Consider the following 18,941-nt stretch of genomic DNA (forward strand, 5'->3'; position numbering starts at 1 on the left):
GAAGGATCCCTAATCATAGAGACAAGCTGAAAGATGTAGGGAGAAGAGGTGGACTAAAGGGTATGAGGTTCCTTTTCCCGGTTCCATGCTCCACTCTGAGAGGGTAGTCGCCATGGCACTACCAATAAGGGTGACAGATGAGTGGTTGAGATTCCATTGCAGTGAAAGTGAGCAGAAACACTAGAATGAGCTGTTATCCAAGAGAAAAGTAAAGGGAAAGAAAAGAGTAGTTGAAGCCTGGGGCCTGGATAGTTGGATAAGAAATAAAACAGACTGGCTGTAGGAAATAACCATTGGCTTCCAGGGAGACCTGGTAGTCAACCCATTGGGACCAATGGCCGTTTGGCAGTTCTGGGTTAACTGTGGTGCTGCAAGCTGATGATGGGAGATGGCCTTTTGTTATATTGCCCTGTGAACTTGTAAAGCATAAAGGGGCTTGGGCGATTAGTGGGGTGTGTACTCTGATAGGACATGTGACCAGGAGGGAGGAAGGAGCTAACTTAGTAAGAAATAGAATATAAGTAGGGAAAAGAAGGGAGGCTTGATTTGCCTGGTCTGCAGGATAATTACCTAAACAGGTGTCTGCCTTTTTGAAAAATATAGTTCCTCTTTCCTTTTATAAGCTAGCGTGATTTTGACCTGAGTCCATCTCTTCATTGGTATAGATATGGTGGTATATGCTGAAAAGGATAGGGAAAGGCAGAGCCAGCAATCCTTGGCTAAGGCTGTATTGGTCTGATTTAAGAGGGAATGGGTGAGGTGAACTGTTCGTTCTAGATGAGTGGAAGTGAGAAAGTTCCTTATGGGTTTAGGAGAGGAGGTTTGGAATAGGGTAGGAAGGAAAGCTAATTCACACTTCCAGGGTCAGGATTGTCTCAAGGATCTAGAAAGAAAGAAATCTTGTCCCATGGGTAATTGAAGTCCCTTTATAGAAGGGAGTCCCATGGAAAGGTGAGAATTCTGATGCAAAGGGAGAGGTGGCAGTGGCTAAGATCTGGAGGATTTGTATTGAGAGAGAAGGTGGCTTTTCAGGGAAGTCAGAGGTATTAGGGTACATAGGGGTGCAGGGGTGCTCACTCATTTGTCCTCTTCTTCTGGGATATGAGTAAGGCGGAGTCTGGCTGGACTGATCAGGTGGCTGTAATACTTAAGGGACTGCAGCTCATGTGATGGAGGTGTTCCGGGGATGGGTTTTAACCTGGAAAGGTGGAACCATGGGATATGTCCTGATAGTTTAGCTGCAATGGGGTAGTTAATAGTACCTGATAAGGGCTGTAAATTATTGATGGATTTCCTTTAGAAGGAGTAGGAGGGATGTCTCCTGTAAAAGGTTGAGGGGAGATCTGGTCAGCATGTTCTTATAACTGTCAGATGAGATTTAAAATGGGGACATAGTCTCTGAGAGGGATCTCTATGGAAGGGAAGTTCCTAATAAGAAGGGTCTTCCACACATGAATTCAAAAGGACCAAGGAAGGAGGGTGCATGGGGGGATTGCCCTGATGTGCATAAAGGCTAGAGGTAGGAGAGTAGTTTAAGGTTCTTTTGTTTTGAGTGTTAATTTAGTTAGGTGAGACTTAATTAAGAAATTTGCCTTTTCTACTTTGCCTGAAGATTGGGGCTGGTAGGGGGATGTAAGTTCCACTGGATGTTCAGAGTAGAAGAGACCTGTTGAGTTATTTGAGCTCTGAAAGCAGTTCCATTTTCTGATTGTAATGAGGTGGGTCAGCTGTAGTGGGGAATGGCTTCTACCCACCCTGAGACAGTATCTATAAAGGTTAAAAGATATTTGTGTGTTTTTTTAATAAGGGGCATGTGAGTGAAGTCAATCTGCCAGTCTTGTGCAGGGATTTGGCCCCTTGACTGATGAGTGAGGCGGGGGGAAGGAGGTATAATCTGTCCTTGGGGAGATACAGAGTAATAAGTAGAACAGGTTTTGGTGATGTCTTTCAGTAGGAAGGCTAAGATAGAACATGTGATGAGGGGTTTTAGGAGTTGTAAATGTATCCTATATATAGGGAATTATGTTTAGCCCATAAGATATCTCGGGCCTGTTCCTGGGGAAGGATATATTTTCCCTGAAATTTTAACCATGGATCTTTCTGAGTTACCCAAGAGCTAATTGGGACTGAAGTTCCTCTGGAGTGTATTAGGGTGTTATATGGGGTTTAGCTAAGAGCTGGGGAGATGGAGGCTTCCTCGGAGCCACTGCTTTGGGCTCCTGGTCTGCTTTGTTATTTCCCTGTATTACGGGATCATTCCTGACTCGGTGTCCTTTGCAGTGTATGACTTTTAAGAAGGCTAAAAAAGGGGAGGGAAGTTCCTAAATACCAAGTAGGAAGACCTGTGAGGCTTTCAGTGATAGTGTCAAGGACTAGGAATGAACCATAAAAATAAAGGAAGTCTAGATTTCAACTTAAGGACATAAGCAACAAGAGAGAGCCTAGGAAGGGTTGTTTTAGCTTATTAGGAGAGAAGGGGTCCCTTTGGACATCAGGGGTGATCAGGCACTGACTCAGTGGACAATACAAACCTTCTACCCACTCACAAATAACCAGCTTTAGCCAAAAAGTAAACAACCAGCATTTACATTTATGAACACACTTTAAACACACTCTTACTTTCAAGAAAATATACATTCAACAAAGTACAAGAGACCTTTTGTAATAAAAACTAAGAGCAGGCGAATTAAAATGTGTCTAGTAATCAATGTTTCAGTATTTTCCGTTATTTTAAAATACTTAGTTGTTTATCATTTAACCCAGAAATGCTCCAAAGCCTTTAAGTTACCAAAAACTTTGGAAAATTATGTATAGGCATATGAGGCTGGAGAAAAGGCTGGGAGAGGAGGAAGCAGGCCCAGCAGCCTGTTCCCAGGCCTCTAGCTGCTTGGATTCAAAACTGCCACATTTTTCTTTAGAGATAACATGCTAAGGTTTGGGTGATAAGGAGCTCAGTTTCTGATAATAGCCGGACTGTTAAGTAAGCATTCATAGTTTTAGTAAAGAAACTATTCTTTGGGAGGGGGGATGGTAAGAAGACGCTGAGGTGAGAGCAGTTTTGAGAGCATTAAAAAGGGTGAGAATGTTGGCCTTGGTATCTAAAGTCTCAGTGAGGGGGTCCCTTCACCATGCCATGTCATAGAAGAACTTTGCAAGAAGACTAAAGTTGTGAACCTGGAGGTAAGAGTACTCAGTGAGCCTGAGAAAGGAGAAAATTTCTTGTTCAGAGGAGGGTACAGTCATGAAGGAGATAAGGCATTTATATTCCAAGGAATGGCTCAGTCTTGTGGGGTGAGAGAGTGAAACTGAGGTAGGTAACTGTGGTTTGGGACAACTGGGCTTTATGAGGGGATGCATGGTAGTTCTGGCCAGGCACCGAGGTAGAATGAGAAAAGAGTGAATGGGGGTGTTTAGTAAGATGCAGTGTAGAGGTGAGGTGGCTAATGGCTGTGAGACTAATCCATCAACCCCCATAATAGAGACTGAGGAGTGGACAAGGGTCCCAGTGAATTCAGAGAGGGCAGAATAAGTGGCCCCAGAGTCAATTAAAAAGGAGACTGGTTTACCTGCCACCACAGTCATTACCCGAGGCTCTGTCCTGGTGATGTAAGTCTGTGGGGCCCTGTCAGGGCCTGGGTAGCTTCTTTGGTGGCCAGTCCCAGGAGGTCTGGGAGCTCCAAATCAGATGCAGAGGGTGGCCTTGCTGGACTGGCTGAGGTCCGACCTGAAGGGGCCAGACTACAATCTGATTTCCAGTGGCCTTCCCTTACACACCTTGGGCAGGGCCCAGGCGGGGGTCTCTTCAGTCCCAAGCTAGTGTGGGATGGAGGGTCAGCAATGGAGAAGGAGAGATTCCCAATCTGGCACCTTACTTGGCTGGCTGGGGAGGGGGGGGGCCTGTAAGAGAGGGAGGAAACTAAGCAGGACTTGGCTCAGTATCTTCCTTGTTGCATTTGAAACATGGGCCCGGAGGAGGCTTAGCCCCTGACTTACCCTCTGTTGGAGGACCGGAACTTCATTTGGGGTTCATGAGAGGGGTGGCTAGGAGCTTGAAGGCCTCCTTCTGGGCCTCAGCCTTGGCCTGATCTCGCTTTTGTTTTTGGATTGAGGTCTCCTCGTCTCTATTATTAAAGACTTTAAAGGTCAGGTTAATAAGGTCTTTTTGAGGAGTTTGTGGACCTCTGTCTATTTTTCAAAGTTTATGGTGTGTGTCGGGGACTAATTGGGATATAAAATGGGTGTTCAGAAGAAAGGTTCCCACTGAGGATGTGGGGTCTAAGATGGTCAATTTCCGTAAGGCCTCTGTAAGGTGGGAGAGGAGGAGAGCTGGGTTTTTGTCAGGGCCTTGCGTGATTTCATTAAGTTTGTCATAATTGACCACAATACCCTCAGTTCCTGCTGCCTTCCTCAGGGATAGAATGGGTGAGGGAATAGAAGAGGTTGTTGAGGAGGGTGGTCTTTGGGTGGCCCGAGAGCAAGTGTTAGGTGGGGAAAGGCTTATATTGGAGCTTGTATTCTTGGGATTTGGGCTCTCAGGGGCTGGGGAGAAGGCGGTTTCTGTTTAGAAAGGTCTGGGTTTTGAGGATCTACTGCAGGTGAGGGAGGGGATGTGTAAAGAGGTAGAGTTTGGTGGTCTGCTGGGTCAAAAGTAGATTCAGAATTAGAAGTGTTATGGGTATGATGTTTTGTGTGAAGGAGAAAGATCTGATGGGTAGAACAGGATTGAGAGAGGGGATTGGGACTGAAGGGTGAAAAAGGCCTGGATGTAGGGAATCTCTGACCATTTTCCATTTCAGTGATAGCAATTTTCTAAATTGCTCAGTGTGTTAAAATTTAAAATGCTGTTTTGAAGCCATTGAGACTTATTATCTAGTTTATGTTGTGGCCAAACAGTGTTACAAAATAAAGTGAGGTGATTGGGCATGATCTACCCGAGAGTGTGCAGAGGGAGTGTGGTCTGGTCTATGAGAGAGGAAGGGTGAGTGACAGACCACAAATCCAAAAGTGACTGTTTAGGGCAGGCATCCCTGCTGCTAAACAAATCACCATGAGAAATGAGAGGTGACCCTCTGGACTGGGTGTCCCCAATCCAGATGGACCTAAAGGCAAATAGCTGAGGAGTCTTCTGGCCTAGCGCTAGGACTTTTGAGACAAGAGACTTTCAAGAAGTCAGTGAGAGAGAGGGGGCAGAAGACTCGGGATGAGGGAAATTGTGGAACATAGCTCACCTAGAGAAGATTAGCCAGTATGGGATGGAGGGTCAGCAATGGAGAAGGAGAGATTCCTGATCGGGAGTCCTCCTTGGCTGACTGGAGTGGGGGGGACCCCTGTAAGGGAAGGAGACCTGATCAAGACAGGCAATCGAGTCACCCAAGTAGGATTCGGAGGTAAGCCCAGGTCAAGCTGCCACTGCCTACTGCTCTCCAAGTAGCAAACTCATGGTGACCGAAGCCTGGAAGATGGCTCCCCATCCCCATGGAATCCTCCTGGGTTTCCCGCACCAACTGTTAGGTCCCCAAAGGAGGAACACATGAGGCCAGAATGATGAGGGATTACAAATTTATTCGATCATCCGCACATCAGGTGGCTGAGCCTGGATGACTCCAGCATCCCAGTGACGGGAGTCAGCGGTTTTTAAAGGACTTTTGGCAGGCATTTTCTGGGCTGAGAATTCTCTGTGCAGGTCCAGATTCTGGGAAGTCCGGAGGGGAGAGATAATGGTCTTAGCAAGTGGAAAGTGGTCTAAGAAAGTGGACTGTCCATTATGAAGTGGCCTAAAGGTCAGTTCCCAGGGGAGGGGGTATTGATTCAATTATTTGATCAGACCTAACATATATTATTTCAAATTAGTATTCTGGGTTTCTTAGTATAAATACCCAGAAGTGGAATTGCTGGGTTTAAGGCAATTCCATTTTTATTTTATTTATTTATTTTTTTTTTTTTGAGAAAACTCAATATGGTTTTCAATACTGGCTGCACCAATCTGCATTCTCACCTCCAGTGCACAAAGGTTCCCTTTTCTTCACATCTCTGCCAAAACTTGCTTGTTGATTTATTAATGATAGCCATTGTCAGAGTTGTAAGGTTATATCTCATTGTGGTTTTTCGATTTCTCTGACGATTAGTAACATTAAACATTTTTTCAAATGTCTATTGGCCATCAGTATGTCCTCTATGGAGAAGTGTCTATTCAGGTCCTCTGCTCACTATTTAATTGGATTGTTGTTGGTTTTTTTTGGTACTGAGTTGCATGAGTTCTTTATGCGTGTTATCAGTTGTATTATTGGCAAATATTATTTCCCATTCAGTAGGTTGTCTTCTTGTTGATGGTTTCCTTTGCTGTGCAAAAACTTTTAAGATCGAAGTAGTCCCATTTCTTTATTTTTTCTTTTGTTTCCCTTGCCTAAGAAGCTATGTCAGAAAATATATTGCTAAGAGAAATGTGAGATATTTTACTGCCTATGTTTCTTTCTAGGGGTTTCTCAGGTTAAGACTTACATTTAAGTGTTTAATCCACTTTGAGTTTATTCTTTTATATGGTATAAGAAGGTGGTCTAGTATCATTTTTTTTTTTTTTGCTGGGTTTAAATATCTGTCCAAATTTCCCAGCGTCATTTATTGAGCAGACTGTCTTTACTCCATTATACATTCTCACATCCTTTGCCAAATATTAATTGAGTATACAGACAAGAGTTTATTTCTGGGCTCACTATTCTGTTCCATTGATCAACGTGTCTGTTTTTATGCAAGTACTATTCCATTTTGATTACTATAGAAGCCTAGTACTAAAGTTTGATATTGGGTATCATGTTACCTCCAACGTTGTCCTTTTTTCTCAAAATTGTTGTGGCTATTCAGGGTATTTTGTGGTTCTATATAAATTTTAGAATTACTTGTCCTATTTCTGTGAAAATGTAATTTGTATTTAATAGGAATTACATTGAATCTATAGATTGCTTAGGGTAGTATGAACATTTTATTTTTTTTCATTTATTTATTTATTTATTTTAATTTCTTTATTGATTAAGGTGTTACATATGTATCCTTCTTCCTATTTAAAGATGCTAAGTATTCTTATCTATGAGTACCATATACTATGCTTCTATTTATTTGTATCTACTTCTTTTTTTTTAATCTTCACCAGAGAATATTTTCCCATTGATTTTTAGTGAGAGTAGAAAAGAGAGGGAAAGACAGAGAGAAATATTGATATGAGAGAAACACATCGATTGGTTGCTGCCTGCACACGCCCTGACCAGGGCCTAGGCCAGGGAGGAGCCTGAAACCTAGGTACATGCCCTTGACCAGAATCCAACACCCATTTGTGATAAAAATTCTCAGCAAAGTGGGAAGAGAGGGATCATACCTCAACATAATAAAGGCCATATATGACAAACATCCAGCCAATATCATAACATACTCAATAAGCAAAATTAAAACCATTTTCCTTAAGAGAAGGAACAAGACAAGATTGTCGCTTTCACCAATTTTATTCAACATAGTAGTGGAAGTCCTAGTCACAGTGATCAGACAGTAAGAAAAATTAAAAAGCATCTAAATTGGAAAGGAGGAAATAAAACTGTCATTATTCACAGATGACATAATATTGTAAATAGAAAACCCTAAAGACTTCACCAAAAAAAATACTAGATTTCATAAATGAATTCAGCAAGGTATCAGGATACAAAATTAACACCCAGAAATCATTAGCATTTTTATACACCAATAATGAGCTCTCAGAAAGAGAAACTGAAAAAAAAATCCCTTTTACCATTGCAGCCAAAGAAATTAAAGATACTTAAGAATAAACTTAACCAAGGAGGTACAAGACCTGCACTCAGAAAACTATAGGATGTTGAAAAAAGAGATAGAAGAAGATATAAACAAGTGGAGGAATACTGTATACTGTGTTCATGGATTGGTAGAATCAGCATCATTAAAATGTCCATACTACCCAAAGCAATCTACAGATTCAATACAATCCCCATGAAAATACCAATGGCCTATTTTACAGATTTAGAGCAAATACTCCAAAAAGTTATATGGAACCAAAAAAGATCCAAAATAGCTGCAGCAATCTTGAGAAAGAAAAACAATGTTGGAGGGGTCACGATACTGGATATTGAGTTATACTACAAAGCCATTGTAATTAAAACAACCTGGTACTGACACAACAACTGGCATATAGATCAATAGAACAGAACAGAGGACCCAGAAATCGACCCAAGCCATTACGCTCAATTAATATTTGACAAAGGAGGCAAGAGCATACAATGGAGTAAAGACAGTCTCTTCAATAAATGGTGTGGGGATAATTAGAAAGGTACATGCAAAAAAATGAAACTAGACCACCAACATACACCATACACTAGAATGAACTCAAAATGGATAAAAGACAAACTTAAGTCATAAAACCATATAAATCCTAGAAGAAAACCTAGGTGAAAAAGTAACAGACATCTGATGGAGCATAATTTTCACTGTTATAGTGTCTAGGACAAGAGAGACAAAGCGGAAAAATAAACAAATGGAACTACATCACAATAAAAAGCTATTGTACAGCAAAAGAAACCAGCATCAAAATGTAAGTAGAATCCACTGTATAGGAGAACATATTTGCCAATGATATAAATGGAGTTAATTTCCAAAATATATAAAGTACTCATATAATTCAACAAAGGGAAGACAAACAATCCAATTAAAAATGTTGCTCAGCCCTGACCGGTTTGGATCAGTGGATAGAGCGTCGGCCTACAGACTGAAGGGTCCCAAGTTCGATTCCATACAAGGGCATGTACCTTGGTTGCAGGCACATCCCCAGTATGTGTAGGAGGCAGCTGATCGATGTTTCTCTCTCATCGATGTTTCTAACTCTCTATCCCTCTCCCTTCCTCTCTGTAAAAAATCAATAAAAATATATTTAAAAAAATGTTGCTCAGTGGTTGAACATCAACCCATGAACCAGGAGGTCATGGTTCCATTGCTGGTCAGGGCACATGCCTGGGTTTTGGGCTCTATACCTAGTAGCAGATGTGTAGGAGACAGCAGATCAATTATTCTCTCTCAGCATTGATGTTTCTATCTCTCTCTTCTTCTCTGAAGTCAATAATAAAATATTTTTTTAATTTGCCGAGGATCTAAATAAACACTTCTCCAAAACTGATGAACAAAAATAGATCCAGAGACAGAGAAATATCAATCAGAACATCAAACCTCAGGGAAGGTGGGGGAGTGTGGGGGTAAGGGGGAGAGATCAACCAAAGGACTTATATGCATGCATATAAGCCTAATCAATGGACACAGACAACAGGGGGGTGGGGTCATGAATGGGAGGTGGGGGATAATAGGGGAATAAGGACACATATGTAATACCTTAATCAATAAAGAAATTTAAAAAAAAATTTGCCTAGGATCTAAACAAACACTTCTCCAAAGAGGACATACAAATGGCCAAGAGACATATGAAAAAATGCTTAATGCCACTAATCATCAGAGAAATGCAATTAAAACAACAATTAGATATCACCTCACACCTGCCAGAATGGCTACAATGAATAAATCAGCAAACAACAAGTGCTGGTGAGGATGAGGAGAAAAGGGAACCCTAGTACCCTTCTGGTGGGAATGCAGACTAGTACAAGTATGGAAAACAGTGTGGAGTTTCCTCAAAAAATAAAAAATGGAACTGCCATTTGACCCAGTGATCCCACTTCTAGGAATATATCCTAAGATGCCTGAAACACCAATAAGCAAGAATATATGCACCCTTATGTTCATAACAGCATTATTTACAATAGCAAAAATCTGGAAACCGCCCAAGTGCCCATCAGTTGATAAGTGGATAAAAAAGCAATGGTACATTTATACCATGGAATATTATGCAGCTGTTAAAAAGAAGGATCTCTTACCTTGAGACAGGACCCGGAGAGTATTTTGCTAAGCAAAATAAGCCTGTCAGAGAAAGACAACTATCCCATGATCTCATATGTGGAATCTAATGAACAAAATAAACTAACAAAATAGATCCAGAGGAATGGAAGCATGCAACAGACTGAGCATTCTCAGAGGGAAGTGGGGGTGGAGGAAGAGATTAACCAAAGAACTTATATGCATATATGCATAACCCACAGACACAAACAATAGCCTGGTGAAGGCCTGGGGTGGGCAACAATGCAAGTTGGAGAGGGTTAATGGGGGAAAATTGGGCCATCTGTAATAATCTTATATAAAAAAGGCTAATATGTAAATTGACCGAACGGCAGAATGACCTGTCACTATGACACACACTGACCACCAGGGGGCAGATGCTCAATATAGGAGCTGCCCCCAGGTGGTCAGTGCACTCCCACAGAAGGAGTGCCACTCAGCCAGAAGCCAGGCTCACAGCTGGCACAAGCAGTGGGGGTGGCAGGAGCCTCTCCTGCCTCCGCTGCAGGGAAGCAGTAAGGAGCAAGGGGTCCCGAACTGTGAGAGCCCTGGACTGTGAGAGGGATGTCTGACTGCTGGCTTAGGGCACAGGCTAGGCTGAGGGACCTAGCCCCCGCCTCGCGAGTGCACAAATTTCATGCGCCAGGCCTCTAGTTTCAACAATAAAGATAAATTTTTTAAAAAGAAAGAAGTCAGAAAAAAAGTACTTACTCTTTGATTCCATTTATATTAAACTCTCAAAATGTAAAATAATCTACAGAGAGTGAATGAGGATGGTGTTTGGGAAATGATGAGGAAACCTGGGGGGATGGATATATTAATTATCTTGACTTGGGGACTTCATTGTGATATACATATGTCAAAACACCAGAATTTATATGTATGCACTAATCGCTGTGTCAATCATTTCTCAAAAAAGTGTTTTTAAAAATAAAATGAATTAAAGTAATAAATACAATGACAAATTAAAATTACATAACTCTGCTTCTGGACCATTCTCAGGATTGTGAGAATGACCTGATTGTTTTTTTATCTTGTGTCCAATGAACAGTAAATATTTCAGGGTAACTACCTCAATTTGTGTTACATCTTCCTCCCATTCCTAATGTTTAGGTCCCTTCTAAGTTCAGCCTTATGTTTCTCATGATGGACTCTGGGTTCCCTAATAAGAATTCCCTGTTTCTCTGAATTTAGAGTAGAAATAAGTCTTGTGAAAAGCTATTCAGTAATAGTCTGTTGACTTACAAGACCATCTTAATGGTCTTTCTTTACTTATTTTTTAAATTTTTTATTATTATTTAAGACCTTTATTAACAGGTTCTTGCAGTTTTTTGACTTTTTTAAAAACATCAAGTTGTAAACTTTTATTACAAATTAAAAATGAGGTTCTTAAAAATCTCTACTTGACCAGATATAAAACAATTTAAAAAGTTTTAAAGGTGTATTGAGAAAAACCAAGCCTTTTTTTCCCATAAGAAACACATTTGTCTTACCCAAAATAGATGTATTTAGATAAAAATAATAAAAATTTCATGCTTCACAGATAATGCAGATAGTTCTAGTTATCTGGTCAATGGGCAAAAAAAAAAACAAAAAACAAAAAAAAAAAAAAAAAAAAAAAAAACAAGCACTTAGGTCTTCAGCTCCAATCTTTTATTCATTTCTTACTGCTGAAATTTCATATTCATTTCTTCTTGTTGGATGACTAAACCAGATGATGGTAGAGATGGTAAGCTGGCGTTTTTTATTCAGCCCCACACTGCTCAGCCTCAGGAGTGAATGAATTCTCAGCTGGTGGATTGTCTCTTTGCCAACTTGTGGTTTAGTCTCCTTGTGCTTTTGTCTCATTGCCATCTTGTGGTTTAGGGATTTCTGGGTCGCTTCATTGATAATTGAAGTTGCAGGGGGTACAGATATTGAGGTGGCTGCTGACCTTGGGTCTGGTCTCCTTCATTTTCCTTATCATCTTCATTGTCGTCCTCTGTAGGCTGTATTTGGTGAAGGCAGCCCTTGCAGAACCATGGTCTATAGCTCCGATACATATTCTGTCTCACTGGTCTACTTTGTTCTCCTGCATCCTGGTTGTCAGCACCCTCCATCACTTCTCCCTGCACAGGAGTGTTGGAATACTGTGGTTGAGGCTCATAGGGTCTCTGCATGTAATAAGTTGGGAACCTTCGCCTGCCATAGGGCTGGCACTGATGGGCCTGGCCTTTGGGAGCACGCTCTGATTTTTCGTTCTTTTCCCAACTCTTTTCTGGTAATCCTGCTGGTAATTAAGTGGATAACCCCTGCAATGTGGATGGCATCTAGTATAATGGCTACAGTATGCTGCATATTTACGGCCTTGCACTGGAACTCCACCAAGGCCGGTAACATTTGCTGCCTCTGCACCCTTTTCTCCTTCAACAACATCAAACTCCACAGTCTCTCCATCTCCTACACTGTCAAGGTACTTCCTGGTGTTATTCTTCTTTACGGCAGACTGGTGTACAAATACATCTTCCTTGGTTTCTTTCCTGTTGATGAAACCATATCCGTTTCTTAAACTGAACCATTTTACTGTTCCAAAAACCTTTGTTGCAATGACCTTCTTGTCCCCACTGGCAGGCTTCACCAATGTGAGACCTCCTGGGCTGCCTGTGGTGCAGGACTTTGTGTCTGCAGCACCGGGGGTGGGGGCTCTGGGGGGCAGCAGCTGGGTCTGGGCTTCGCTGCTCAAGATTGCAGAGATAGTGACTGGGGCCAGCTTCAGCAGCTGCAGCTCCTTCCAGGGTGTAATGGTAACTAGGAGAGTGGTGACTGCGATGGGGCTACTCAGGGCTCTCTGGAGTCCACTTTCTGCTCCCGCTACGGATCAAACTCTTACTTCTTTGTTTTAAATTTTAACTGTGGTAAAATTCACATAACATACAAGTTATCATCTTAACTATTTTAAGTGTATAGTTCAATTACATTAAGTAAATTTATATTGTTGTGCAACCATCACTACCATCCATTTCCAGAACTTTTTCATATTGTAAAACTGAAAGTCTGTGCCCTTTAAACAGCAACTTGCCATTTCCCCTCCTCAGCCCATGGAAACTACCACTCTATGTTTTTAAAACTTATTTTAAAGAGAGGGGAAGGAGGAGGGATAGAGAGATAGAAACCTTGATGAGAGAGAAACATCTATTGGCTGTCTCCTGCACACCCCCAATCAAGGATCCAACCCTCAACCTGGGTATGTGCCCTGACAGGGAATTGAACCAGTGACTTCTTGGTTATGGGTCCACACTCAGCCACTGAGCCATACCAGCCAGGCCTATATTGCTTTTATAAGTTTGACTACTCTAGATATCTCACATAATTGAACATATACAGTATTTGTCTTTTTATGAATGGCTTAGTTTACTTAGCATAATGTCCTCAAAGTTCTTACATATTGTAGTGTGCATCAGAATTTCCTTCCTTTTTAATGCTCAATAATATTCCATTATATATAAATATACCACATTTTGTAGTGGCACATTTAAAATTCCAATCATTGGGAGAAACCAAGATGGCGGCATAGGTAAACACCTAAACTGCTGCCTTGCACAACAATTTCAAAACTACAACTAAAAGACAAAACGGACATCATCCAGAACCACAGGAAGGCTGGCTGAGTGGAAATTCTACAACTAGAAGGAAAGAGAAAAGCACACTGAGACTCAGAGGAGCTGCAGGAGGCAGACGTACTGAGACGCACATGCAGAGAGAACTGGCAACTGAGTGCATGGCTGGCTTTCTCAAGCAGGAGGGAGACAAAAGCTCCCGACTGCACAGAACTCCAGTTCTGGGCGAGACTCTGGGGACCCAGACTCATTTGGGGAGAAACTGAACTGTCTGGCAGTGGGCGGAACTCAAGGGCGGCTTTCTCTCAGAGGTACTTGCAGCGATTACCACAGGACACTGAGACACAGGGGCCTATTAGGACAGGGCTGATGGGAAACCAATGCTGTGTGCTCCGTCCTGAGAATCCACCCTATCCAAGCTGAGCAGAGAGGCTTTTGCAAGTCTTGTCTCATAAGGGTGTCTCCAGCACAGAAGTTCTCCCAGCGTAGACACAGCTGATCCTCACAGCCAATTGGCCTGGAGGTCATTTCCTCCCAGTGATACCAAAAACAATCAAAGATTAACTATAACAAGACTGTGCACACCCCACAAAGGGGTGCACCAAGAATGTCTACCTCAGGTAACTGGAGAGGCTGAGCCACTGAGCCCTATAGGACACCTAGCACACAAAGCCACTCTATCAACTCAGGGAAGCAGCCAAAATGCGGAGACAAAGAAAGAGATCACAAATGAAAGAAATGGAGGAAAGCAAACAACTGGATATAGAGTTCAAAACCATGGTTGTAAGGTTTTTCAAGAATTTTCTAGAAAAGGCCGATAAATTTATCAAGACCCTCTAGGATATGAAAAAGGACCTACTAGAAATTAAGCATACACTGACTGAAATAAAAAATATTATACAGAGATCTAACAGAAGACTAGAGGATCACAAGAATCAAGTCAAATATTTGAAATACAAAGAAGCAAAAAACACTCAACTGGAAAAGCAAAAAGAAAAAAGAATCCAAAAAGTTGAAGATAGTGTAAGGATCCTCTGGGACAACTTCAAGCGTACCAACATCAGAATTATGGGGGTGCCAGAAGAAGAGAGAGAGCAAGATACTGAAAACCTATTGGAAGAAATAATGACAGAAAACTTCCCCCACCTGGTGAAAGAAATAGACTTACAAGTCCAGGAAGCACACAGAACCCCAAACAAAAAGAATCAAAAGAGAACCACACCAAGACACATCATAATTAAAATGCCAAGAGCAAAAGACAAAGAGAGAATATTAAAAGCAGCAAGACAAAAACAGTTAGTTACCTACAAGGGAGCACCCATATGACTGTCAGCTGATTTCTCTACAGAAACTATGCAGGCCAGATGGGAGTGGCAAGAAATATTCAAAGTGATGAATAGCAAGAACCTACAACCAAGATTACTCTACCCTGCAAAGCTATCATTCAGAATTGAAGGGAAGATAAAGAGCTTCACAGATAAGAAAAAGCTAAAGGAGTTCATCACCACCAAACCAGTATTATATGAAATGCTGAAATGTATTCTTTAAGAAGAGGAAGAAGAAGAAAAGGGTAAAGATAAAAATTATGAACAACAAATACATATCTATCAACAAGTGAATCTAAAAATCAAGTGAATAAAAAAATCTGATAAACAGAATAAACTGGTGAATATAATAGAATCAGGGGCATAGAAAGGGAGTGGACTGACAATTCTCAGGGGAAAAGGGTGTAGGGAGTGTGGGAAGAGACTGGACAAAAATCGTACACCTATGGATGAGGACAGTGGAGGGGAGGTAAGGGCAGAGGGTGGGGTGGGAACTGGGTGGAGGGGAGCTATGGGGGAAAAAAGAGGAACAATTCTAATAATCTGAACAATAAAGATTTATTAAATTTAAAAAAATAAAAATAACATTCCAATCGTTGCAAATAATGGAGCTATGAGTCTTCATATCTTTTGACCTTGGATGTCAATACAATTTCAAAAAATACAGTAGTGTTTTCTCACTTAGAGATGGTTGAAATTGGGCTCCAGGTTAGGGAAGCTGAATAAATCATTGTGCTATATTTCAAATTAGAGGAGAAGATGAGGTTTTCAAATGGATCTAGTAATGGAGAATACTATTTGATGAGACTACCTCGTTACTTGAACAGAAAGTGTACTGTTTATCAGGCTTCTTCTTGCTTAGGAATGATACCAATAACTGACTGGGAAGGATGTCCTTCTTGACAGAAGTGCACACAGTTCAAGAAGGGGTGCGCAAGGATGAAATACCTGGGTCAGCTAGGTCAGCCAACTCAATCCTGCTGATAAATGGAGAGCTACTAGTAATTATACAGCAAGATTGTCTTTACAGTCATTTGGGTTCTAGTCATAATTTCACCTGTGGCATGAATCATGCCATTCCAAAGTTCATGCCCTTTGCCACTGTCATTTCTAACTCCAGGTATACTTGGGAGTTGCAGACAGGAAATTATGGCATGAGTGGTAGGAGCAATAATGGCAGAGATTAGAGGATATAGAAGACATGGGTGCTATAGTTGGATGCAAGAAAAACTTAGGTCTCTTTACTTCATAAAGAGTTCTTTACTAGTTGCAATGGTATGTGGTAAATATTTTTATTTAAATATTTCCAATAAACTGCCTACACAGGCTGTCAGGGCAGGATCCATCTCAAACCCTGCCTGTTGCACTAACTGTCGAGGCTGAGCCCCTCTGCCAGGGGCTGGACCTTCTTGGACGCCAGGTGGTAGATGTAGAAACCATGAGAAGTTGTGGATGTATATAAAAAAGCCTTTATTATAGAAGCAAGTGGCCATATAGCCATCAGACAAAACAGTCCTTCACAGCGATGTCCCATACAGGTAGCTGCACACCAGATGATAAACCAAATACCAACATCAGTCTCTGTACCCAAAGTTATTACCTGAGCAGCTGCATGCTGTCCCAAGATTCACCACCTCACATAGTAACGGCACCTGAGCTCTCTGCCTCTGCAGCTTCTCCAGCCTCCCCAGCCTTTCCTGTACTCCTCTCACAGCAGCAGCAGCACACTGGCTGGTCAGTAACATATTATAACACTTGGATAAAAGAAGCCTCCCGCCTATAGTTATGTCAATCATTTTGGCTACAGCAAGGCATGCGTGCACAGAACACCATAATTGTCCTTGCACCTATTTATGGTATCTTAGCCTTGAACATTCTGATTAAGAGTCCCATGTTCAGAGTGGCCTTGGCCATCCGGCATATTATCAACAAGGTCTTTCACGCTCTGAGTTGCCTTGACTGTCCTGCAACTCTGGCATGGTTCCCACACAAGCTAATTACTAGAACCTTAGGATATTTGGGCTAGACCCAATACCACCCATACAGAGATGGTACTAGAAAATAATTGCTTGGGCTAAAATTAACACTTGACTGGTATGAGCCCCCAAATCTTTAATGGTAACTTTGTACTCTTAGCCTTGGCAAGTGCTTTCCTAGCCCCAAAATGGCAAAAGACCTGCAGACCTATAGCACTTTTCAAAAACTTCCCTTTCACTTTTTTCTCAGTAGTGATACAAAAGAGATTGGTATATTTAAATATGCATACTCACATAGGTATATATACATGCACATGCCCAAATGCAGTGTCAACACTTATTGAATGCAGAACACTATGTGGCAGGAAATAAGTACCAAGGGCAATTTAAAAAAAAAACACACCTAGCCCTAATCAGTTTGGCTCAGTGGATAGAGCATCAGTCTGTAAACTGAAGGGTCCCAGGTTTTATTCCAGTCAAGGGCATGTGCCTTGGTTGTGGGCACATCCCCAGTAGGGGCTGTGCAAGAGGCAGCTGATCAATGTTTCTCTCTCATCGATATTTCTAACTCTCTATCCCTCTCCCTTCTTTTCTGTAAAAACAAAATCAATAAAATATATTTTTAAAATTAAAAAAAACTAATCTCTGCACACATAATAGTTACAGTCTAATGGACAATTTGTGATACACAGAAAGGTAAAAATTGATTGCTATAGAGATAAAAGTGTCTTTCTCTTCCATAACATTTATTTTTTTTATTCTGTGTGCAAAACTAATGCATGTTTCTTGCAAAAACTTTGGGGAATAATAACCCATAATGCCAGTACTTAGAAATATATGTTAATATTTAAATATATACTTTTCCAGATTTGTTTTATCCATACTTACAAAATATGTCTTTAAAATAAAATTAGAATCATAAAACAAAATTAGAATCATATTATGTATATCATCTAATAAACTGATTTTTATTGATTGACAATATGTCATAAACATTTTCCATGTCATTAAACTAAAATAAACCATTTAATGGTGCTATAATATTCCATCCTGAATTATGCCATAATTTATTAACAAACACCCTAATTCACAACAATGTGCATATACTTAAGTTTTTCTAAAGTGTCAAATATATAAGATATAAATAAGAAAACAAAAGTTACCTTTAATTCCACCATCCAGAAATAAACACTATTAATATTTTGGTGACTCTATAGCCAGACGTTTTTGTAGATATTATTATACATATTTTAAAAGGTGCCTACTAGCCCTAGCCAATGTGTCTCAGTTGGTTGGAGCATCGTCCTGTACAACAAAAAGTGATGGGTTCGGCCCTAACCGGTTTGGCTCAGTGAATAGAGCATCTGTCTGCAGACTGAAAGGTCCCAGGTTCGATTCCAGTCAAGGGCATGTACCTTGGTTGTGGGCACATCCACAGTAGGAGGTGTGCAGGAGGCAGCTGATTGATGTTTCTCTCTCATCGATGTTTCTGACTCTCTATCCCTCTCCCTTCCTCTCTGTAAAAAAGCAATAAAATATATTTTTAAAAAAGTGGTGGGTTCGATTTCTGTTCAGGGCAACCAATAGATCTCTCTCTCTCTCTCTCTCTCTCTCTCTCTCTCTCTTTCTCTCTCTCTCTCTCTTCCTCCCTCTCTAAAATAAAATTTTAAAAAAGGAGCATACTATATTTGGTCACCAGCATTTTCATATTATAACATATCATAAATATCTCTCAATACCAATAAATATAGGCAGACATAATCACATTGAATTTCTGAAATACATTTCACTGTACAGGTGTGCTATAAATTATATAACCAATACTATATTTCTGAATATTTGGATTGTTTCTATTTTGCATTGTTATTAACAACGTTTTGATGAGTAGTCTTATATATAAAGCTTTGTGCACTTATATAATTATTTCCTCAAGATAAATTCCTAATTGTAGAATTACTAAGTAAAAGAACACACACATTTTTAAGGCTTTGGGCTATAATGCCAAATTTTACTTCAAAAGTTTGGACCAATGTACAGTTTCACTAATTGTAGGAGCTTCATATATATGGATGTTATTTTTGTACTATTTTGTTCAAAGGTAACTCCTTGTCTCAAAA

General features: G+C 40.7%; 1 protein-coding gene across 1 annotated transcript; it reads right to left on the reverse strand.

Annotated features, from left to right (window-relative positions):
* Positions 1-11,789: 11,789 nt before the first annotated feature.
* Positions 11,790-16,644, reverse strand: LOC308240119 (Y-box-binding protein 1-like; the record flags this gene model as incomplete). The annotated part of the gene is given in 3 exon segments (XM_080653080.1): positions 11,790-12,184; positions 12,187-12,777; positions 16,449-16,644. Coding segments are annotated over 3 exon segments (1,182 nt in total).
* Between the last annotated feature and the right edge of the window lie 2,297 nt (positions 16,645-18,941).

This window comes from Plecotus auritus (genome assembly GCF_963455305.1).
Source record: "Plecotus auritus genome assembly, chromosome: X".
In the NCBI taxonomy this organism is placed as follows: domain Eukaryota; kingdom Metazoa; phylum Chordata; class Mammalia; order Chiroptera; family Vespertilionidae; genus Plecotus; species Plecotus auritus.